The sequence below is a fragment of the Diabrotica virgifera genome, chromosome 6 (genome assembly GCF_917563875.1).
Source record: "Diabrotica virgifera virgifera chromosome 6, PGI_DIABVI_V3a".
Lineage (NCBI taxonomy): Eukaryota > Metazoa > Arthropoda > Insecta > Coleoptera > Chrysomelidae > Diabrotica > Diabrotica virgifera.
In genome coordinates this window covers 197,294,900-197,321,274 of record NC_065448.1, presented here as the reverse complement: position 1 = coordinate 197,321,274, position 26,375 = coordinate 197,294,900, and the positions used below count along the sequence as shown (strand labels likewise).

Here is a 26,375-nt window from a genome sequence, read left to right as displayed (position 1 = left end):
TCAATTTTAGGTGTATAATGCTACCAATACCTTTTTTAGTCATTGAAAAGACCTTTAAAATGAGGTACAGTAAAGGTCCATTACATTAAAACTAAGCGAGATATGCTGCAAACAAAAATGGATAACTAATGTATTTTAAGAAAAAATGAGAAGTAATTTTAACCCCCATCCACCATAATGTAAATGCATCGTTTTCCTTTTACAATACCTTTTATTATAGTGTTATTTCTATGTTTAAAAAGTTGAACGGGTTTAAAATGCATGGTTTTTGAAAAAAATAAGATCAAATTATAGAGCGCATTTTTAAATTTTCTTAAAAATCTTCCTTTTTTTTTATGTAACTCGAAAATGATAAGAAAGACGAAAAAAGGTATCACACAAAAATGTAGAGTTTTTTCAGATAAAAATTTCCTTAATATTATTCATTACTGTATCGTTTATCATTTTCAAGATACATGGAAAAAAAGGAAGATTTTTAACAAAATTTATAAACGCGCTCTATAATTTGATCTTATTTTTTTTTCAAAAACCATGCATTTTACACCCGTCCAACTTTTCAAACATAGAAATAACACTATAATAAAAGGTATTGTAAAAGGAAAACGATGCATTTACATTTTGGTGGATGCGGGTTAAAATTACTTCTCATTTTTTCTTAAAATACATTAGTTATCAATTTTGTTTGCAGCGTATCTCACTTAGTTTTAATGTAATGGACCTTTACTATAGCTCATTTTAAAGGTCTTTTCAATCACTACAAAAGGTATTGCCAGCATTATACACATGAAATCGACCGTTTCTCTGCTATTTCAAGTTGAATACACCAATTTGAGAATGTACCAAAAAACAACCTATTTACACCTACCACATCTCTTTTTGTATTATAACTAGAAGATTTATGAAGGCAAGTGTCTCTTTGTTTTTTTATAACCTACAAAAATGTTAATATAATTTTTTAGTTTAGATGCATAGGTTTTAAGGTATTCGCAAAAAACCGTTCGAAAAGGTGTTTCAATGAAAATGGCCAATTTTCAACGACGAATAACTCAAAAAGTATTGAGTTTTCAAAAGAAAATTATCGAACAGTTTTTGCTTAGAATTAGGTTCTCTAGCGAATTCCGTGGTAATTTTAACCAAAAAATTTTCCACCCCTGACAAGGGGCGGGAACCACCCCCAAGATAAGAGCACACATCGGCATAGGGTAGACTTTGAATTAGGAGATAAATAGAGGCTAGGCCCAAAATTTCATTAAAATCCATGCAGTAGGATAGAATTCGGAGGTATTATCCTTGCTCCCATTGACTGGCGTAATATTGCAGTCTGCCGGTCATAAACTAAAACATTACAAACGGGGCTTGTTAGATAACAAAGCACAGATCTATAAATTATATAAAATTGCTACCGACATTAGACATACTAGAATTAAAAGGAAAAACTTCAAGAGCTCTAACAGCATATGCTAATTGTTTATTCAACGTCATATGTGAAGAAACTTTATATTAGAAGTTTCGAAAGTTATTATTGGTACTGGATCTATCGGATCGAATGAAAATTATATCGTATTCTTTTTTCAGTCCCATATTTATTTTTAATGCGTCCAGTGATAGCGACAAAAAATATATGTCTGTGATTATTTATTAGAGAATGCTTACTTGTGTACAGATAATTTATTGGTCAGCATTCAAAATATACAAAATCTCCGAATTAAGAACTGTCAGTGATTTTAAAATTACTTTGAAATATATGCTAGTTTAGCTGTATTGTACATATATATGTTTCAACGCGGTTATATCTCCGGTTATAGTCCAAGAGGCAGCGCTGAAAAATCTCTTTGAATTTACTAAAGCTAGATTTTTCACAGTTGATTACTGTGATTGTGTAGAGAAACATACTGCGGTCGGTCAAGCGAAACGTAGAATAGGGGTTATTGAGAGGGTATCAAAGTTGCTTTCCTACGAAGGTAATTAAATCCATTTACTAAGGCTGAAAATCAGTACAAACATTCTAAATTAAATATAAATAAAAGTTATTATAGTCGGTCAGCTGTATGACGGGACAGAGCCGGTCGGTCGGCCCCCATGAATGTACAGGGTTATTCACTTCGCTTGACCGACCGCAGTATGTTTCTCTACACAATCACAGTAATCAACTGCGAAAAATTTAGCTTTAGTAAATTCAAAGAAATTTTTCAGCGCTGCCTCTCCGTCTATTATTATTAATACTTATAACAATATAGTTCGTTTTATTATTCACTTCGTATATTTTTAATTGGACCATGAATTTTGTGAAGATACTGAAGAATGGCATAAATAAACTACTGTAACGCTTAAGATATAAGATCAATGATTGATATTTGTTTTAAACATTTGTAACTAATCGCCAGTAATACAGGTTCCAGAGGCTCAGCACAAGTGGTTCTTATGACATACATTTAGATGACAGTAGATGATCGAACCAGTCCGAAAAAGAACCATTCAACTAAGTGTATAGAATTTTATGTTACGTTACTTTGTCAATTATATAGTTTGAATTAACGGAAACGTTTGTTGTAAGTTAGTCATTAACTTCTATACTTTACTGTAACTTACAAATTAGTATTTTGTTGATTGGAAGTTACATTTTATGTCACCTGTGCTTAAAAACTGCTTTGTTAATTAATGTTGACCAATTAGTCTAGGCAGATTATCGGAGAATAGGCCATTTTTGGGAAAAGTTATTTACCAGCAATTTTATTGCTGGAATCGAATCTTATGATTATATATATTAATAATATAGGTATGCAAAGTCCGCAGATAGTGTGCTACTTTTTTTATAAACAAAATGGCGCCCGAAAATCGTGTTTTTTCAATTTTTGCTCTATAACTCCAAAGATTTTAACTTTATACCAAAAACACCCAAATAAAAATTCACCGTAATTAAATTCTGTATAGAGACGTGTTTTTCTCCGATTTACTTCGACGAAAATTTTCCCCGGAAAATGCGGTTTTTCCAGCAAAATCTTTTAATTTTCAACTAAAATTTTAGATAAGTAATTGTTTATCAATAATTAAATAACTTGGTAATATAAAAGTTCTTTTTGTATAGATTATAATTCCAGAAGCCGATGGAAATTGAATGGACAGTTTAGCAACAATTGAATTGTTAATAGACACTGTACCTATCTAGTGTACTTTACAGAATTGAAATTGGACTATTTAAGCGGCCTCAGGAATATTTTAACATTATAAACAATTTTTTGGCTTATAAACAAATAGAATATCTCAGGAAATATTAAATTAAATCATGAAAACGGTATTGGAAAAAAAAGCGGCAGGATGCTTCTTTTAAAAGAAAAAAACGTTTAATTGTGATGAGTGGTTCCTGAGATACAACCGGTCAAAGTTGACCGGCATAGATATAAACAATAGGATCATAATTTTCGAACCATCAATTTTTTTTTATTTTTGTCCTCTTTCTCCACACCAATGTTCATATCTTTAAAACACTCTTAACATATATTCTTATAATAAAAACTATCGATATTACGAGTGAAAATTGCCAAAAATAGCAAAATTGCAATCAAAAATTAGGTTGGAGAAAATGTAATCTCAAAGTTCAAAATCGGTATATGTTAAAAAAATGCATTTTCTCGGCTTCCCATGGAGCAATTTTCTTCATTCTTTTTTTGTTACCTAGTAACTCGAGTAGAGTCATCTAACTAACGCATAGGTACAGTGTCTCTTTATACAAAAATCATAGTTATTCTTATGTATCATAATTATTGTGGTTATTATAGCGACCGTAAATTTTTAATTAACAATTCAATTGTTGCTAAACTGTTCATTCAATTTCCATCGACTTTTGTAATTATAATCTATACGAAAAGAGCTTTTATATTACCAAGTTATTTAATTATTGATAAACAATTACTTATCTAAAATTTTAGTTGAAAATTAAAGATTTTGTTGGAAAACCCGCATTTTTCGGGAAAATGTTCGTCGAAGTAAATCGGGAAAAACACGTCTCTATGTAGAATTTAATTACGGTGAATTTTTATTTGGGTGTTTTTGGTGTAAAGTTAAAATCTTTGGAGTTAGAGAGCAAAAACTGAAAAAACACGATTTTGAGGAGCCATTTTGTTTATAAAAAAGTAGCACACTATCTACGGACTTTGCATACCTATATTATTAATATATACAATCATAAGATTCGATTCCAGCAATAAAATTGCTGGTAAAAAGACTTTTCCTTGTATTTTGCTAATTAGCCGAGAGTATATACAGTATGTATTACAAACTGTAACAAACAAATAAATACATGCCTCATTTTTGCAAATATTTTTCTTGGAACATTTTTTCCGTCTTTCTGTTCACTAATGAGCTCAAAATCACAACACTAATATTTTGAGTAAGTAAGTAAGTTGAACTACTTTCTTTCGGTTTTGTCAAAATAGCAATTTTATTGGTGTATCGATCATTCAGTCAATTTAATAACAAAACCCAAAAATATGTTTTCATAAAAAAAGTAACCAAGGGTATGTCATCGTTTTTATTACACAGTACCGTAAAAACAGTACGCCATTATTAAACTGTCAATTCTGCTCAGTTCTTACGTTTGCTTTTTAATTCTTTAAAAGCAAACACTCTTTCCTGCTCTTTTATAGTATTTTCAAGTAAAAAAAAACAAAGTAATTTGAGAGTTCCATTCCAAAGTGCAAATCGAAACATCAAATATAAAGTATTTTTAACCAAAATTGTGATTTATTACCATTAAATATAATGGTAATTAATATAAAAATGCCACAAGGAAATAGTTTCAGAATAATATTAGAGGAATGTTCTGAAACTTTCTATGTCACTGACAGTTTTTGTATTAATAGACGGAGAGGCAGCGCTGAAAAATCTCTTAAAATTTACTAAAACTAAATTTTTCACAATTGATTACTGTGATTGTGTAGAGAAACATACTGCGGTCGGTCAAGCGAAACGTAGAACAGTGGTTACTGAGAGGGTATCAAAGTTACTTTCCTACGAAGGTAATTAAATCCATTTACTAAGGCTGAAAATCAGTACACACATTCTAAATTGAATATAAATAAAAGTTATTATAGTCGGTCAGCTGTATGACGGGACAGAGCCGGTCGGTGGGCCCCAATGAATGTACAGGGTTATTCACTATATTTTGACCCCCTTGTAAACTGCTTTATTTACAGAATTAGAAAAAAATGTAAAATACAAAAGTTATTCGATTTTTTAATTATGATTCTTTGACATATATATCGTACTAGTGATGTCATCCACCTGGACGTGATGACGTAATCGACTATTTTTTTTAAATGAGAATAGGGGTCGTGTGCTAGCTCATTTGAAAGGTATTTCAATTCTCTATACAGTACTATAAACATTAAGATCATTATTTATACAGGGTGTCCAATTTTTTTTTGAATTATTAATTAAACAATTAATTTAATTAAGAATTTTTTTGACACTCTGTATAATTAATCATGTTAATGTTTATATTACTGAATAGGGAATTGAATAACCTTTCAAATGAGCTAGCACTCGACCCCTATTCCTATTTAAAAAAATAGTCGATTACGTCATCACGTCCAAATGGATGACGCCACTAGTACGATATATATGTCAAAAAATCATAATTTAAAAATCGAATAACTATTGTATTTTATATTTTTTTCTAATTCTCTAAATAAAGTTGTTTACAAGGGGGTCAAAATATAGTGAATAACCCTGTACATTCACTGGAGCCGACCGACCGGCTCTGTCCCGTCATACAGCTGACCGACTATAACTTTTATTTATATTTAATTAAGAATGTGTATACTGATTTTCAGCCTTAGTAAATAAATTTAATTACCTTCGTAGGAAAGCAACTTTGATATCCTCTCAGTAACCCCTGTTCTACATTTCGCTTGACCGACCGTAGTATATTTCTCTACACAATCACAGTAATCAACTGTGAAAAATCTAGCTTTAGTAAATTCAAAGAGATTTTTCAGCGCTGTCTCTTGGACTATAACAACTGTACTAAATTTACAATCAAGATGCAGTAGAAATAAACAAACCAAGATACGTTAAATGCTACTAGGAGCACTCTCGAATCATAATTTACAATGTATAAACTTTGGAAATCATGATTTGGGATCTACAATGATGTATATACATTGTAAATTATGAGTGCTCCTAGTAGCATTTAACGTGTCTTGGTTTGTTTATTTCTACTGCATCTTGATTGTAAATTTATTATATATTTTTCTATTTTCAATACATGTAGTAGTTAATTAAAACCCATTTTATTTTGGAAACAGTATGGGTAACATAATTTAAGGTTAACAAAAAAAAGTCTACTATGTAAAGTATATATGTTGGCACTGTACTTTGGGTGTAACAATTTCATAAAAAAATAGTCAGTGTTTTTGCCTAACAGATTCTGTTGTTTCCTTTATCATACACCTTGTTTTGCATGTCATCAATGACATCTAGATAAGTCTTTACAGAACTACCAACTCGTTACACTTTCCAACGTTTGGTACGTTTTGACATTATAATAAATGAGTAATTATTTAATACTTTTTATAAATTGATAAATTATAAATTAAGTTGAAAATTCGATACCTTTCCAAATATTTTGCCGTTTCATAACGACATAAATTTGTAGCATTGTTAATTTTATCAGCATAAAAGAGATTAAGACAACAGTTTTGTTGCACTTTCGTCTCAAATTGAACGATTTTAGTTGATTAACCCTTTCAGACCTGGTGTCCATTGCAATGGGCATACATTTACGTAAGCTGTTACGACAAATTTAAATTCCTGTAAATTGCTGACAACTACATATTTCTTATTTTGCATATCTCAGTTACTACTAAACGTAACACTTAATATCAATTTAGTTTGAATCATAGCCAAGTTAAGTGCTGTTAAATATAGTGTGACATGGCGAATTCACGATATCCTGGAAACCTCAGTAAATATCATGTTTCTTCACTTTGTAAATTTGTTATATGTGACCAAATATTATTTTATACAATAATAGACATATCAATTTATATACCACTTTTTCAACATAGATAATTTATTGTTGTTTTTTGTTGGTAACAAACATTACAACATGATGTCCATTGCAATGGACAACAGGTCTATATTGATATTTTTGTTTCAAGTTTTAATCCGGATAATCCAAAAGATTAAGAAATTTGAATGCCCTATTTATATGATGATGATGGATTAAAACAATTAGCTGATAATGTACTGTCTCAAACTGAAAATCAATCAGAGATCAATCTAATTGAAGTGGGAAAACTCATAAAAAGAAGCATTGGTCGTCCCAAACTAGCAACTGAGAATTCTCCCCACACTCCAAAAAGATCAAGAGTTGAAATTAGACCATTGAAGGAAATACGCATAGATAAAATAGATCATTTACCAGATTATAATAACAAAAAGGAAGCATCCAGATGCAAAAATGTTGGGTGTAAAGGAAAAACTCAAGTTTTTGTGAAAAATGATGTACATACATTTATGTTTTGTAAAAGACAAAAATTGTTTTAAATATTTTCGTCTAAATTCTTATTATAGTCCCAATGTTCATTACAATGTACATTCTGTCAAATGACTATCTATTTCTATTAAACAAAAATGTCAAAAATGTGATTTTAGACTATTACAATATTTCGTTAAGAAGATTCAATAGAAAAAAAATAGTTTTTTCGGCAGAGAAAAAATCAGGTCTGAAAGGATTAAAAAGATAAAATCTTTAATAAGAATCTATTTCAACGATGCAATTGAAATACTGCAAGGATATACGATATCCAGGGTGAGTCATGACAAACTGTTCATATTCCTCCTCGTATGGGGGGCCCCTAAAAGGAATAACAAATGACCATTAAAAAGTGTTTGCCCCTAATTTAAAAATATACAGGGCGAGTTGCGAATTTTGACTGCAATTTCTATTCATCATAACTTCTGAACGGTAAGTTCGATGTGTCTTATATTTTGGAGAACAGTTACACGACTACCACCTAATCAACACTGATTTATTCAAACCAAAATTCACCCTGTATACAGTTTTCAAAAGTCTAGTAAGAGTTCTACAAATTATGCACAGGCATGACTCACCCTGTATGATAAATTAATATATTATTAATTGAATAAAGAATAGCTGAGATTTGGAATTTGTAGTTGGCCAAATTGTATAAATGTGGATACAATATTGTTATATACTCAGAATGATAATTTCTTTATGCATGCCGCATAGGTACATGTGCAATTGATGACGCTGTCACATTAACAAAAAGAAGAGTTAAAAAATGTTACTACATATTAACAGTTGCCTTATAACTTTAAAATTAAATTTTCCCTATTTATGACAATAAAAAGTATTTTCGTAGTTAGGATACTCTGCTAATTGCAGCCTTTTTTTATAAATAAAATGAAAACTTTATTATTATCTCATGGCGCAAAAGGTTTAAAAATTTGTGTATAAGTAAAAAAGTTTTGCGGCTTTTAGATTAAATATTTTGGGCGTTTTCAAATCACAATTACATTAAAAACTATTTTGGCTTACTACCCCAGGCTGCGGGTGAAAAAACGTGATATAATTCAGGAATTTTTGAAACCTATAAGGTGTTGTAAAGGACGATGCCAGGAATAACTTCTACTAAAATGTGACCAAAAATATTGTGAGCTTTTTTTTTAATTGCGATTTTCATTTGTTAACTTTGCAATTTTTAAAGATTTTTAATTTTGCAGCTTAGGATATTGATTTTAGAGAAAAACTTTTTGATAGAAAGTTGTAGTAGGTAAATTAAAAAACCTACAATTTGAGCTATGGTAAGTTTAATTTCGTTTATTGGTTAAAGCAAAACAGCATGCGAAAGGTCCAAAATGGCCGTTTTTTACAATTGCGTTATTTATTGTACAAATAATTTTTTTTATTTTTTAAAGCTTTAAAATGAAGATCTTCCACTTCCAAACATAAAAAAAATTGCAAGGCCGGATTAACGAATTTGTTGCTTAGATATTATAAATTGTTTATCCCAAGAGGTCAAATGTCGAAGGCTATAACTTTTTGAAGAAAAATCGTAGAGAGTTGTTGTAACATCCAATCTGCTTCTAAAGAGTTATATTTTCATATTCTGATGTAAATAAATGCGTAAAACATTTTTAAACCTCTAATTTTTGGGTGTGAAAATAAGGGGGCAAATTTCGTTATAAACATTTAGAGCTGAAGCGGCCCTGTACATCCTATGGGTTTCTAACTTACAGATTATTGTTGCTAAAGACGAAACGAAGATTTATAAAAAAATAAAATAATATTACAAAAATGATACATGTAACTATGTTTTTAATAATTACGTATTTTTTATGGGAAATAAGCCACAATTTTACTAAAAAATGAATTTATTTATAGTAAAATTGTGGCTTATTTCCCATAAAAAATACGTAATTATAAAAATGCCACAAGGAAATAGCTTCAGAACAATATGTTTTTAATTTTTGCATTGTTATATAAATATAATAATAATAATGTTACTTCTTATTATACAATATAAAACTTTTTCTTCTTGTAGTGACTATCCGTTTTGGATGTTGGCAACCATCATGGCAATTTGGCAAACCCCATTTGGAAACTGAGAACCAGGAAGGCGAAGGATTACCTTGCTAGAAAATTTACGTACGTCGTTCAACACAACAACTACAAATCTTTTTAGAGCAGCAGTACCGATTTAGTGTGAAAGTACAGATTGCCATGTTGGTCGCCAACATCCAAAACGGATAGTCACTACAAGAAGAAAAAGTTTTATATTGTATAATAAGAAGTAACATTATTATTATTATATTTATATAACAATGAAAAAATTAAAAATATAGTTATATATTTCATTAATGTATATGTATCATTTTTGTAATATTATTTCTTCAGAAATGAGATTTCACATATAAAATTTATCAAGAAAAACAAATACAGTGGTAAATAGACTGTATATTATAATGGTAATATTATTAAATTGTTTTCGGTCAAAATTTAATACAAGTTACGTAAAAATTTTCCGAGCGCGCGGATTTGAAGCGAGCCGGGCGATTTGCAAAATTCGGACGCTCGCAAAAGCACCCATTTTAAAAATAATTTTTAATAATTAAATGTAACTATATTTTATAATTATTTTTAATTTAAGATAATATAAGTCTTTCTTTAGTCAATGACTGTAAAATAATTTTGTAAATAAAGGCACTACGATTTAAGAAAAAAGAAACAATTATCTCGGCTTCAGTTAGTTGTAGAAAATTTTTATTTTTTATAAATCTTCGTTTCGTCTTCAGCAACAATAATCTGTAAGTTAGAAACTTATAGGATGTACAGGGCCGCTTCAGCTCTAAATGTTTATAACGAAAATTGCCCCCTTATTTTCAAGCACAACATTTAACTCGGCTTCAGTTGGTCGTAGAAATTTTTTATTTTTTTATAAATCTTCGTTTCGTTTTTAGCAACAATAATCTGTAAGTTAAAAACACATGGGATGTACAGGGCCGCTTCAGCTCTAAATGTTTATAACGAAATTTGCCCCCTTATTTTCAAAACCCAAAAATTAGAAGTTTAAAAATGTTTTACGCATTTATTTACATCAGAATATGAAAATATAACTCTTTAGAAGGAGATTGGATGTTTCAACAACTCTCTACGATTTTTTTTTTCAAAAAGTTATAGCCTTCGACATTTGACCTCTTGGGATAAACAATTTATAATATCTAAGCAACAAATTCGTTAATCCGGCCTTACAATTTGTTATGTTTGGAATTGAAAGATCTTCATTTTAAAGCTTTAAAAAAAATTATTTGTACAATAAATAACGCAATTGTAAAAAACGGCCATTTTGGACCTTTCGCAGGCTGTGTTGCAATAACGAATACACGAAATTAAACTTACCATAGCTTAAATTGTAGGTATTTTAATTTACTACAACTTTCTATTAAAAAGTTTTTCCCTAGAATCAATATCCTAAGCTGCAAAATTAAAAATCTTTAAAAATTGCAAATTTAACAAATGAAAATCGCAATAACAAAAAAAGCTCACAATATTTTTGGTCACATTTTAGTAGAAGTTATTCCTGGCATCGTCCTTTACAACACCTGATAGGTTTCAAAAATTCCTGAATTATATCCTGAAATCGACCTATTTTTCACCCACAGCCTGGAGTATACTGAAAATAATAATCAGTAAATCAATTTTAAAATAACAATAAATATAAAACATACAGATATGGCAAAATATTATACTTATCCTGCATCTCCCGAAGGGTTTTGTTGTGCCAATAGCCCAGTCAATGACAATTTTACTGCATAATTTTCTGAGCCTGCACATATCCAATGCACCAGTGGCGGATCTAGGGGAGGGAAAATGGGGAAATTTCCCCCTCCAGCTAACAAGATCCAAAATTAAAGAAAAAAATTATTGAGACATAACAGTATATTAGCTGACATAAAACTTAAACCACTGACAGACGAATTCAACCCAATAAACACGTTACTTAGGAAAATTAAGGGAACTTAATGCATATAAGTTATTATTTAAGTCTTTTATGTAGTTTGGACTTGGTAAATAAATGTTAGTTACAATTACATATAAATTAGAGAAAAGAAGAAGATAATTCGTGATATTAATATGAAACAGTATCACAACCTAATTTTTATGCAATTGAAATACTACGTGTATACATCTAAGCTGTATTTTATTTTTTAGTGCTGACGGGTCAGATTAGACTCCAAAACCTTCCGATCGAATTTGAAATACTCATTTATTTATTATTTCACAACTGTCAGTATTATTGTCTTTATTTACATGCTCTTCCACATGACAAACGTGATTTGGAAGTACCAATTTTTCCCTTTCTGTTCCGTTTGGAGTTGAAAAGATAAATTGTGATGAATTTTTAGAAACCCAGTTTTTAATACTACATCCATTTTATACATAAATTAGAAAAATATCGCCAAAAACTAATTATTAATAATTTGCAACTTCACAATATGTATTTATTTATCATATGATTAACGTCAACTTGTGAGATCCAAAAATGTCAGGGGAAGGCGCTAGGTGTCGCACAGAGCGAATGCCGTATGTGCCAAGGTAAACAGTAAAAATATATATAATGAAAGTTGGGACCTAGATATTTAACTAAAATAAAGTCAGATGACAGACGACTATGAAAAAAGACGAATGTGGCAACAAGCGATGATATTCTCTCACCTACAAAAATATTGTCTTTAAGATGAGTATTTGAAATATTTACTTTAAGTGAATCGCAATACAATAAATACACTATTCACCAAAATACATAAATAAATATTAAATATATAATATTGCATGTATCTTAAAATTTATATTTGTTTATGAATTTTTATAAGGAATATGTTAAAATGTAATCAATGATACAGGGTGTCCCGAAAAGATTGGTCATAAATTATACCACACATTCTGGGGTCAAAAATAGTTCGATTGGACCGAACTTACCTTAGTACAAATGTGCTCATAAAAAAAGTTACAGCCCTTTGAAATTACAAAATGAAAATCGATTTTTTTCAATATATCGAAAACTATTAGAGATTTTTTTATCTTAAAACAAAATTATAGTGAAATTTGTACACCCCATAAAAATTTTATGAGGGTTTTGTTCCCTTAAACCCCCCCAAACTTTTGTGTACGTTCCAATTAATTCATTATTGTGATACCATTAGTTAAACACAAGATTTCTAAAACTTTTTTGCCTCTTGTTATTTTTTAGATAAGCCAGTTTTTATTGGGATGCGACTTCTTTTTTAATATGTTTACATAAAAATTTTATGGGGGTTTTGTTCCTTTAAACCCACCAAATGTTTGTGTACGTTCCAATTAAACTATTATTGTGGTATCACTAGGTAAAGACAGTGTTTTTAAAACTTTTTTGCCTCTTAGTCTTTTTTTGATAAGTCACCTTTTATCGAGATGTGGCTTCTTTTTCAAAATATACCTAATAATGTAAATTATAAATAAATTTTCTGATTATTAACAGCTCTCTACAATCGTACTTAACCATATACAAATATGTGGTGGATTCGACAAAAATTCAAAATATCTCGATAAACACTGGCTTATCGAAAAAGTACTAAGAGTCAAAAAGTTTTAAAAATACTGTGTTTACCTAATAGTGCCACAATAATAATTTATTTGGAACGTACACAAAAGTTTAAGGGGGTTTAAGGGAACAAAACCCCCATAAAATTTTTATGGGGTGCACAAATTTCACTTTAATTTTTTTTTAAGATGCTGCTACAATAAGAATGCCACATATCCATTTTTAATAAAAAATCTCTAAGAGTTTTCGATATATGAAAAAAACCATTTTCAGTTTGTAACTTCAAAGGGCTGTAACTTTTTTTGTGTGCACTATTGTATATAGGTAAGTGAGTTTCAATCAACCTATTTTTGACCCCAGAATCTGTGGTATAATTATGACCAATCTTTTCGGGACACCCTGTATATCACAAAAAACATCAATGACTGGCGTTCGCTGATGATACAGCAATAGTAGCAAGAAGCAAACAGGAAGTGATACGGATTACTAAAGAATTAGAAGAAAACCCATAAAAAGGGACTATATATTAATGACACAAAAACGAGATACATGGAATGCGCAGACCAATAACATGTAAGAGGAAAGTATTTAACAGTGCAAACAAATAAATAATAAATTTGAGGAAGTTGAGAGGTTCGAATATCTAGGAACAATTAACATGAAAACCAAATCTAGAAGAAGAAATCCAAAATAGACTAATGAAAGTGAACAAGTGTGTTTTTGCATTAAATAGGCCATTAAGAAATAAATCCATATCAAGACACGCCAAATTAAGAATTATTGATAAATATAGAACGATTATTAGGCCTATAGTAACTTATGCCGCAGAGAAATAAACATTAAATAAAAAGTACTAAGGAAAATATTTGGAGGAAAAATGGAGACCGGCGTTTGGATCAGGACAAATGAAAATCTGAGAGAGTTATATGGGGAGCCCACCATACTACAGTAGAACCCACAGTTAAAATGCAGCGTTGGTCTTACGACGCACAGCGATGCCGCTTATGTCGGCACAGTGGTAGGTGCGTGGTGGACTGAGAAATCACCGGTCCTGATGCGCCGCTCGGGGCAAACCGGCAACGTGGTCGACGTTTCTCTCGTAAGAAATACATTGGTCTATGCTATCTGCACTTCATTTTAACTGTGGCTTTTAGTATAGGAGTAATAAAAACCCAACGACTACGATGACTATGACACATACAGAGGATGCCAGAGGGTAGTTTACCGAAAATTCTACTGTCAAGTACCGGGTGTCCCAGTAAGAATAGCTCTCGGCCATATCTCAGGAACCGTTTCAGGAACTGTTTTCATTGTAAGAAAAGTTCAACTTGCACAGCGCAATGCGGGAAATGTGAAAAATCGTTCCATTCATCCTGCTTAATTCAGTCAGCCACTCAGAAGACTGCAGCTTGTCGTCACATTCCGGCTTATGGGTGTGTCGACTTTTGGGAGACAGAGAAGGGTCTGTATGAAATTATCATCAAACTTCTGGAGGAAAAAAATAAGCTATTGGTGGAAAACAACGATTTGCTGAACAAAAATCAGGTAATTCTTCTAGAAAAACTGGACATCGCAAGAAGTGAGGTTAGAAAGCCACCAAAGCCATCCCCTAAAAAGCTAACAGGAAATTTTGTTGACATTGGCAACACCGTATTACCGACAGTTTCGCAAACTGCAGTGGAAGGAGTGAAAGATGACAACGTCAAAGTCGTCAAAAATGTCACTGTCAGTCAACATCAAAAACAACAAAAATCGCAATTGCATCACAATACTCAGCAAGATCAAAGCCACATTGCCAATGATTCCAATCTAAACTCACAACTCTCTTCTGAGTTACAAATCCTTCCCGTCATCCAAGAGGAAGTGACTGAAAATGATGGTTTCAAACTGGTGTCATATAAAAAAAGAAAACAAAACAGAAGACCAAGTCCCAAGAAAGGCATTAACACTGATAACCTACTAAAGGTTGTAGCACCTACTCCAATTAAATCATGGGTATTTATATCGGGTTTTACTCCTGAAACTGAGGCAACTGATGTTTTCAACTTTCTCAAAAAATATGAGCTTGACCAGGACTGTGTGTGTGAGAAGATGGTTACCAAAAAGAACCACCTATATAGCTCTTTTAAGGTAGGAGTTCCTGAGATAAACAATGATGCCATAATGTCATCTGATTTATGGCCACTGGGAACTAACATAAACCATTTTCTCCATGTTCAACGCCCTCGATCCTCAGTGAATCCGCTGAAGAAAACCGTGGTGCAGTAAATGTTCCTGTACATAATAATAATAATAAAGGTATTTTAGGAAATTTTAAGAAAGCACAAAAAACTATTTTACACTGTAATATACAATGTTTGCGTACCTCCTTCTTAGATCTGGAGGTCCTCCTCAATGAAGTATCAGCAGATTGCTTATGTATAAATGAACACTGGCTAGTATCTGAGGAACTATTTTCAATTAAAATTAAGAACTACAGAATGATTTCTGGCTTTGCAAGGACTGTGGGCTCTCATGGGGGTGTAAGTATATATATTAAAGAAACCTTTGATTCTGTTTCATTAAATCTTGAAAGTTTGTCTCTTGAAAAACATTGTGAAATAACAGGTGTACATTTGGTAAAATTTGATATTCAACTTGTCACTGTGTATCGTACCCCAGATGGTGATTTAAATCAATTCTTCAATACAATGTCAAAAGTTTTCAAAAAGTTAAATACAAATAAACCTCTTATTATAACAGGGGATTTCAATGTGCACTTCAATGAAAGGGATATTGCAGCCCTGGATCTGTGCAATTTCTTTAGATCCTATAACCTCAAAAAATCAATAAAATTTAACACCCGTTATAATAGATGTCTTGATAACATATTTACAAATATTAATAGTACCATGTTGCAATCCGAAGCTGTTGATCTTTCACACACTTCAGACCACAAAGGCATATTGTTTAAATGTGAAGTGTCCCAAACTACTTCTAAATCTAGAATAAGCTACAGGCCCATTACAGAGATGGGACTGGCCTCTTTAAATAACAATCTTTGCTTACAAAATTTTGAATTTATTGATAATGAATGTATTGATGTGGACTCAAGGTTTAAAATGTTTATCGATATTTTAACGCAGGCAATAAATCTGTCTTTTCCTGAAAAATCTAGGCTTGTTGAGCAAGGTAAACAATGTAAAAAAAATTCTTGGTTTAATGATGATTTGAAACTTATGAGGGAGAAACTACAATTTTTGACATCTTTAAATAAAAGTGACCCCGTTTTAGTGACAAAGAAAACACTCTCAGAATATAGGAAAAAATACAGACATGCTATACATAAGGCAAAGATTAAATCTAATGATGATTTTATATTAAACTCTAACAACCGTCAACAGGCTATGTGGTCCCTAATAAACTCAAGATGTAAGAATTTACCAATAAAAAATTCATCACTCAATGCAAATAGTTTTAATGATTTCTTCTGTGGTATTGCTGAAAATGTAATAAATACACTTAATCATACTGACCAATCATTCAATACATACCTTAGTTTTATACCACATGCTCCTTCATTCGCCTCTAATCATTGCTCCTTCAGATTTGAGCCAACAAATTTGGAGGAAGTTGTAAAAGCAATTGAAGAATTAAAAAATAGCCAGAGCAAGGACCCGGATGGAATGAACACAAAAATAATCAAGGCAATTAAACACAACATTAGCTTACCTTTAACTAAACTAATAAACTACTCAATTTCATCCTGCATTTTTCCTTCAGTGTTTAAAACTGCGAAAGTCATACCTCTCTTTAAACGTAAAGGTTCGGCTGATGATCATAATAACTTTCGTCCAATTTCTCTTTTGCCAATTCTTTCCAAAGTGTTTGAGAGAATCCTAAAGAAGCAGATCAATGACTATTTTGAATCTAATCGGCTTTTTGCAGTGCAGCAATTTGGATTTAGAAAAAACAAAACAACAACACTTGCTATCGATCATTTTACAGGCAGTATTTTGGAAGGATTTGAAAACTTTCTTGATACCCTTGCCTCGTTCCTTGTTCTTACTAAAGCTTTTGATTGTTTCACTCATAGTATTCTTCTTAAAAAATTACATGCCTATAATTTTCATCCTATGTCTATTCAATTGATTGAGTCTTATCTATCAGATAGATTTCAATATGTGTTTTTTAACCAGCTTAAATCTGATAAAAAACCTTTGATGTATGGAGTGCCTCAAGGGTCAGTTCTAGGTCCAATATTATTTCTCATTTATATAAATGACTTAGGATTTTCACAAGAGGGCCCGGTAAGCACAGTCCTATTTGCTGATGATACTACATGCTATCAAAGTTACCACCCTTCCCAAATCAGTGATATTGATCTTGAGACCACAGAGAGCAATTTGTTCCAATGGTTTTTGGCAAATCGTCTCTCTCTCAATAACTCAAAATCACAAACAGTGAACTTTACCCTAAGACATAACACCATTACACATCCCATTTTAACAGATTGTTCACAGGAAGCTAAATTTCTTGGTGTTTATCTTGATCAGGGACTCACTTGGGAACGGCACATACTGAAACTTTCCCAAAAGCTCTCAAGCCAACTCTTTTTATTTAGAAACCTATCTAAGGTTACCTCCCTTCAAACCCTTCTTACATCATATCACAGCAACTTTCACTCACGACTAACTTACGCAATCCTTTCCTGGGGACACTCTTGCCATATAGATAAGGTGTTTGGTCAGCAGAGAAAGTGTATTCGCATAATCACAGGTCAGGGTTATCGGGACGATTGTAGGCAGTCTTTCAGAAACCTGAGGATTCTCACACTACCTTCTGTGTACATTATGCAGTGCCTGTTGTATGTTCATCAAAATGTAGATCTGTATAAAACACAACAGCATACTTATCAGACTAGAAATCATGATGCCCTTGTACCAGACTTCAGTCGACTTGAGAGGACCAGAAATGGAACCAGATACCTAGCATTGAAATTTTATAACTGTATACCAATATCTATTAAAAGTCTTGATTTTAACCAATTTAAGAGACAAATTAAAAATTATCTTCTGATGGGTGCTTTCTACTCATTTGAGGAGTACTTCAGATCTAAATTTTGTTTTGTCCTGTAATTTAATTAGTGTTTAGTTTTTAAATTTTAGTAATAGGTTTTTTTTTACTGAAGTACTGTCAACTTTTAATGTAATTTTAGACAATTTTAATTATTGCTGACCTGTAAAAGTACATTTGTACATTATTACCAATAAATACTCTACTCTACTCTAACCGTTTATAGTACAGCTTTAAGAAAAAAATATTTATAACAAAAGTTGCCTCGGGAAAAGCCTGGAAATTATTTTCATAATTGTAGGTCCACTGCTAGAGGGCGTAATTGAATATCAAAAATTAAAAAATCAAAATGTTAAAAAATTTACCAAATGAAAGGGCACTGGAAATCCAATCATCGTATTCTTCATAAAATTCTGCGCATATTTGATTTCACAAGTTTAAGTCTACCTTTGCAAATAAGAGTTGGGGGTGAGGGAACCTTCCTATGAAAAAATGGCTGTAAGTCCGGCTCTACTAAATCGAATTTTTTCATTTTGCATACTTGGTCTTGTTGAAAACAGCTCGTTTTCGTCAATGTAAGAGTCTTATTTTCGAAATAGCCTAATAAGTAATATGCCAGCTAGTAGGCGTTATTTAATTATTTTCGGAAATCTAGTTTTCTTTGGAGAATATTAAATAAAAGTATGCGTTTTTAATCCTGTATTACAAAATTAGACCAAATTAGCAACATAATACCGAAAACCGCATGTCGATACCTTTTTCCATCTCGAGATATCTTAAGAAACGTGTAAATTTTAAACAACTGTAAATGTCACCGGTAAACGTAGTTAAGGAAAACTAGTGTGCTATGGAAAAAACAAAGAAACATTTTCCAGATGTAAACGTATATAATTAATTAAAACAACAATAAGACAAACAACTACATACTTAGTGACGACCTAAATGTTCAAATTGTTGCCCATCATTTTCGATGCAAGCATTCACTCTTTCAAGAGTAGATTGAACAGCAGTCTCAATTTCTGCTTTCGCAATGCTTTGAATGGCGTTTCGTATTCTCTAGATTCCAGATCATGTTTTCTGGAGTAGTGGGCCTAGCGGCAAAAACAAGGTCTTTAATCCGTAAACTTTATAAATAAAAGTCTAAAACAGTTAAATCTGTTGCTATTCAATATACTCTTGAAAGAGTAAATGCTTGCATCGAAAATGATGGGCAACAATTTGAACATTTAGGCAGTCACTAAAACTAACTAAGTAGTTGCTTTTATTTTTTTGTTATATTTTATAGTGTTGTTTTAATTAATTATATACGTTTACATATGAAAAATGTTTATTTGTTTTTTCCATAGCACACTACTTTTCCTTAACCTCGTTTACCGGTGACAATAACAGTGATGTTTAAAGTTTACACATTTCTTAAGATATCTCGAGATAGAAAAAAGGTATCGATATGCGGTTTTCGGTATTATGTTGCTAATTTGGTCTAATTTTGTAATACAGGATTAAAAATGCATACTTGTATTTAATATTTTCCAAGGAAAACTAGATTTCTGAAAATAATTAAATAAGGCCTACTAGCTTGTATATTACTTATTAGGCTATTTCGGAAATAAGACACATTGACGAAAAAGATCTGTTTTCAACAAGACCAAGTATGCAAAATTTGATTTAGCATAACCGGACTTACAGCCATTTTTTCATAAGAAGGTTCCCACTCACCCCCACCTCTTATTTGCAAAGGTAGACTTAAACTTGTGAAATCAAATATGCGCAGAATTTTATGAAGAATACGATGATTGGATTTCCAGTGCCCTTTCATTAGGTTAATTTTGTAAAATTTTGATTTTTAATTTTTGATATTCAATTACGCCCTCTAGCGGTGGACCTACAATTATGAAAATAATTTACAACCTTTTCCCGGGGCAACTTTTGTTATAAATATTTTTTTCTCAAAGCTGTACTATAAACGGTTCCTGAGATATGGCCGAGAACCATTCTTATTGGGACACCCGGTACAATTGGAGGACGTCAAAGAAGAGGTCGACCAAGAACAAGGTGGAAAATGGACGTAGAAGAGGATCTAAAAATACTCGAATGTCACACATTGGAGGATGAAGGCAATGGACAAGATCGGATGGAGGATAATGGTCAATCAAGCCATAGGCCTATTAGGCTCGACGCACTAATTATTATTTATGTTTGAATGTGGACCACAGCCATATAAATAAACTTGCTAATAATTCTATAAATTACTAAATAGGTTATAAAGTGCAGAAATAGGATAATAGTTTACCATATCTGTACAAATTAACAATGCTTCAAAAATTACCACCTACCATCGCATCACAATTTAAAAATTGGACATTTTCTCCAAACTGATATCAATTAAATTATCAACATGGGGTTTCGCATACAAATTATTGTATACTCGGACTGTCCGTTCCACTGCTGTTGTCAGCAGTAGCGTTATTGACTGCCAATGAGGCGTTTTTGTTTCCTTTTTTGGCGGACTTAGACAGGCTAGCAATCTCTTTGAGATAATTCTGTATTTTGGTATTCAAGCCATCTACTTTATCTTCATGTTCTTTTTGATTTTTTTGTAATCTTGATCTCAGCTCATTTTCAGTTGTGAAGTTTGTGGCTTTCAATTCAGTTATCTGAAACAAAATTTACAGATTTGAAATAAAATGAACTAATCTGGCATCCTGTCTGTGAGAGAATGTATTTTGGCTACCATTTTTGTGAGAGAACAGCTACCAAAAATTGGTGATAATGCAATTTTTATTAAAAATAAAACTTAAAATTACAAATAAAACTCAATGCATCCATGTAAAAGCTGTTGAATATTACATTGTCATCGAGTTCTGAGCTATTCTGAAAATTTCAGATGTCTAGCTAGTCGTGAAGTATGTTTAAAATGGATCACAATATTTTTCCCGGACAAAGTGACAAAGAGACAGAGAAAGCACAGGCGAAGTGTATAAAAATGTAATAAAATAAACAAGATTAAAAAAGATGCAAGAAAAAACACCAGAGATAGAGAAAAAATACAACAAACAAAGAAAACGAACCAAAAGATCACCGCATCAAAGAAATGAAAATATAATTTTACCGTTATTAAATTGCAAATGCATAGAAAAAAAACTTCAAAAACTAGAAAAATTAGTGACTATAGCAAAGGACAAAAAAATGAGAAAACGGGGTACCAAAGAAAATCTGTAGACTACAAAAGTAAAAATGGAAGGAATTTAGTAAGTGGCCAGGAAATATTGAACAGATGGGAAGAACACTTCGAAGAGCTTTTAAATAAAATACTTACAACAGAATATGATGAAAAAGAACTGAAGAAAAACACCAACCAAGAACAAACAGAGGAAAGACAGTCTAATGAAAAACAAATAATAGAGAAACTAAAGAAAAATAAGATCCTAGAAAAAGAAGAAGTAACAGTTCAAATGTTCAAATATGGACGACCAGTAGGTACTAATTAAGTATTCGGAAAAGTTGTCAAAAGAAACAAAGAATAGAGAGATTTTGCACCTCTTAAAATAACCGCTGATTTTGGCTCCGCTATGGTTAACTTTATTAAGCATAACGATTACGGCAACGTTAAAAAGCAGAGTTTTTGCAGCCGGTCAAGTAGGTTTTTCGTGTCATCGTTATCGTTATTTAACCATAACCTCACTTCACAACGTTATTGTAATTTTAAGCATATACTTGAACAGTTTTTGATATTTTAATTTATAGGTAATCAAAATTAGAATCTATGTAAATGTAATTTTACTGATTTTTTTACATTCTGGCAACAAAGCAATTTAACCATTACTATAACGATAACGATAAGCACTACTTTAAACCTCCGTAAATTACGGAATCCCTTATGTTTAATAACGATAACGGATCATATATTCGCTACTGCACAGACGTAGTATAACGATAACCATAACGGAATTGCAAAATAAGAGGTGCAAAATCTCTCTAATGATACTAAAATATCTATCTTAATATAGGCATGTATGAAAATACCAACAAAAAGATGTAAGACCTGAGGACATTAGCTAGGCAACATTAAATAATTAGGAAGGCAAGTAAACAGGAATAAGGTACGGTTTCACCAACAACAATCAATTAATAGTTATTCGTCAAATAAAAATTTTTTGACGTTTATATTTTTATTTTGTTTCAATATAATTTTGGTAATGTAAAGTTAAACTGGCAAATTTACTTTCTTATAAATATTTACAGCGAGATTAACTTGCCAATTTATCCGAATAGTAAATATTTATTTGATAAATACATAAAATAAGTCTTATTTGACGTTAGTAACTTTATTCATAGAATAAACTTCTATTTGTCGTTGGTTCACCATAGGTGAACCAAGTAATGCTCAAGACATGAGGAGACTATTAAATAAACCAGATTATTTTATTTGGAATTGTACAAAAAAAAAATAAACAAACCATTTTATCTTTGTTGAGTAGCTCCGAATTCTTCTGGGACAACTGTTTTTGGAGGCTGGCAATTTGCTCTTTTAGTTGTGTCATCGCGACTACATGATCTGAACTATTTGGATCAAGGTCCCCTCTTCCTGGTCCGCCAGAATTGTTGCGGGCTATTTTGATTGGAGGCACATCTTCTGGTGGCGGTATTTTTGTAACATCTGGACGATTCGGCCGTTTGTTATGGCTTCGAGGCCTAATTAAAAAGATAAAGACAATATTTCACAAACATTGAAAACTAAAAAATGTCCATAATTATAAAACAATATTCAATATTTAATACAATATTCTAAGATTTTCGTACAAACAAAATGTTTTAAACAGGGTCCCTCTCTCCAGTCCTGTTTAAAATTTATTTTAGACCAGGACGGATCTGTTTTGAGGTGGCATTCGGATTTTTGCAGATAAAGTTAGGCGACAACTTCAATAATTATAATTGACTTATGCTCGCTCCTTCTCAAATATGCCCGGAACATTAATAAAAAAATTTAAATATTTAAAAATTTCGATTTTTTTCTACTTTCATTGCATATAACTTTAAAACGATTCATTTTGGAACAAAGTCGTAACGAACGAAAATAAAGATAATTGAATTTTGTATAATATACGACTGGTTTAAAATGTCTTAAATTATTACCCTTTCTGGAAAATAGCAATAAATAGAAAATAAGGGGGCAAAAAAGACGGTTTTTATTCAATGTTTTTCAACCACTTTGGTGGTTGCACTTAGAACCTTTATAATTGACTTAGAAAATTCTTACAGCATACTTAAACCGTCCACCAAATTTCATTAAATTCGACCTAATAGATTTTGCATAATAATTTTGCAATCTAAATTTAAAAAAAAATCAAATTTTTTTAAAACTTTCTGAACAAAAAGTAGACCATTTAGAAGTTTGCTAATTTTTTTGTAGATAAAGAGGTTCTCTACCTATGTAATACACTTTACAGAATTAAAATCGGATTATTTAAGAGGCCTCAGCACTGTTTTAAAGTTATAAACAATATTTTGGCTTATAAACAAATACAATGAGGACGTTTGAGTTGGAATAAATTTATTTTCTTGAGAATGGGAGACTCCCAAATTAAACATAATACAAGTTTATGCTCCGACTGCGGACAAACCAGAGAGCGATATTGAAACTTTCTACGAAGACCTAGACAATATTTTAAAATCCATTAAAACGCAGGATGTTACAATTATAATGGGAGATTTTAACGCAAAGGTTGGTGACGAAAAAGTAGAAGAATGTACAGGAGGATATGGTCTGGGCAACAGAAACGAAAGAGGTGACAGGCTTATCGAATTTTGCCAAAACAATAATTTTGTCATACTAATACATTGTTTAAAATGCCAAAGAGAAGACTATATACCTGGAAGTCACCAGCAGATCAAGAAGGGAGAATTGTAAGAAACCAAATAGATTATGTATTGATTAGACAAAGATACAAGAACGCAATTATATCTTCAAAAACCTATCCAGGTGCCGACATAGGATCAGATCACAACCCAGTAGTGACCAAAATTGGGCTCAAAATGAAAATAATAAAACGCAGAACAACAGATGTAAAAATCGATACAAGTAAACTAAGAAACCCACTCATAAAACAACGCCTGACAGATGAAATTAATAACCGTTTAATGAATGTTAAAGAACAAATCCAGCAAAATACTGAAACAGAGACAAAATGGTTATTAATAAAGACAGAAATAGATAAATGTCAAAAAGAAATTCTTACACCAACCAGATACAAAAAGAAACAATGGATGACGGAGGAAATCTTAGATTTAATGGAAGAAAGACGTCAGCATAAAAACAAAGATAATCAGATGTACAAAAATGTGGATAAACAAATAAAATCCAAAATTAAACAGGCTAAAGAACAGTGGTTAAAAGAACAATGCGCAGAAATAGAAGAACACCAGAAAAGACATGATAATTTTAACACACATAAAAAAATTAAGGAATTAACGCAGATCAACAGAAAAAGAAAACCGGGAATACTAAAAGATACAGATGGGAAACTTGTGTTGAGTACTAACGAAAAATTAAAGAGATGGACAGAATACATAAATGAATTGTTCAAAGACAATAGAACAGAGCAGATGGAAGTCGAAGTAGAAGATGATACGGTTTTGAAGATATTAAAAGAAGAAATTAAATCGGCATTAAAAAACAGCAAAAATGGTAAAGCAGTAGGTCCAGACCAAATCCCAGTAGAAAGCTTAAAATGTATAAATGATGAAACCTTAGACATTATCGTAGACTTGTTTAACACAGTGTACAAAACAGGAAACATACCAAAACAATGGTTACTCTCAACCTTTTGTGCTATCCCTAAAAATACAAACGCTAAAGATTGCAGTGAATACAGAACAATATCATTAATAAGTCACATTCTCAAATTATTCTTGAAAATAATACATGGTCGTATAAACAAAAAACTAGAAGAAGGAATAGATGATAGTCAGTTTGGGTTCAGAAACGGACTAGGAACCAGAGAGGCGTTATTTGCTTTTAATGTGTTAGCTCAAAGATGCATGGACATGAATGTGGATGTGCATGTTTGTTACGTTGATTTTGAGAAGGCTTTTGACAAAGTAAGACATGAAAAATTAGTCCAAATTCTAAAGACAAAAAACATAGACAAAAGGGACTTACGAATAATAACAAACCTTTACTGGAATCAAAGAGCACAAATTGTAATAGATAACGAACCCAGTCCAGAAATTGAAATCAGGAGAGGAGTTCGGCAGGGATGTATTATGTCTCCATTACTCTTTAATGCATATAGTGAAGCCATTTTTGAAGAAGCATTGCTATCTCAAAGTGAAGGAATAATAATTAACGGAAGATCTATTAACAACATAAGATATGCAGATGACACCGTGATTATAGCAAGCTCTGCTGAACAACTCCAACTACTACTGAACAAAACAAACAATTTCTGTAAAGAATATGGACTAAAAATGAATATAAAAAAGACTAAATACATGATAATAACTAAGAAAACAAACATACAAACAAGCATACATTTGGGAAATGTACCGATAGAAAGGGTTGATAAATACAAATACCTAGGAACCTGGATTTCAGAGAAAAATGATCAAACAACAGAAATAAGGACCAGGATAGAAATAGCAAGAAATGCGTTTGTAAAAATGAAAACAGTTCTCTGCAACAAAGACCTTAGCTTAGAACTGAGAGCAAGAGCTTTGAGATGCTACGTGTTCTCGATACTACAATATGGACTTGAAAGCTGGACATTAAAGCAAGAACACATAAATAAGCTACAGTCATTTGAAATGTGGTGTTACAGAAGAATGCTTAGAATAGCATGGACACAGAGGAAAACGAACACGGAAGTACTGCGAGAAATGGGTAAAGAATGCGAAATAATAAACACAATAAAAATAAGAAAGTTACAATATCTGGGACACGTAATGAGGGGACCGCGATATGAAATGCTAAGACTGATAATACAGGGAAAGATAAGAGGCGGAAGGAGTATAGGAAGAAGGAGAGTGTCATGGTTAAAGAATTTAAGGGACTGGTTTAGATGCAGTTCTATAGAACTCTTTAGAGCAGCGGTGGATAGAGTAAAGATAGTGATGATGATATCCAACCTCCGATTAGGAGACGGCACTTGAAGAAGAAGAAGGAGATAAATCCTGAAACAGATCGACTTTTATTTTTAAATTATATTTTTTTGGCAT

The 26,375-nt window shown here is 31.6% G+C and overlaps 1 protein-coding gene across 2 annotated transcripts in view; it reads right to left on the bottom strand.

Annotated features, from left to right (window-relative positions):
- Positions 1-26,375, bottom strand: part of LOC126887102 (protein FAM76A) — a 116,281-nt gene that overhangs the window by 58,330 nt on the left and 31,576 nt on the right. For both annotated transcript variants that reach the window (XM_050654440.1, XM_050654439.1), the window contains exons 4-5: positions 22,619-22,853; positions 20,495-20,815 (exon numbers count right to left, since the gene is read on the bottom strand). In XM_050654440.1, coding sequence (XP_050510397.1) covers positions 20,576-20,815; positions 22,619-22,853 — 475 coding nt within the window. In that variant the 3' untranslated portion in view covers positions 20,495-20,575. The remainder of the gene's footprint in view (positions 1-20,494; positions 20,816-22,618; positions 22,854-26,375) is intronic.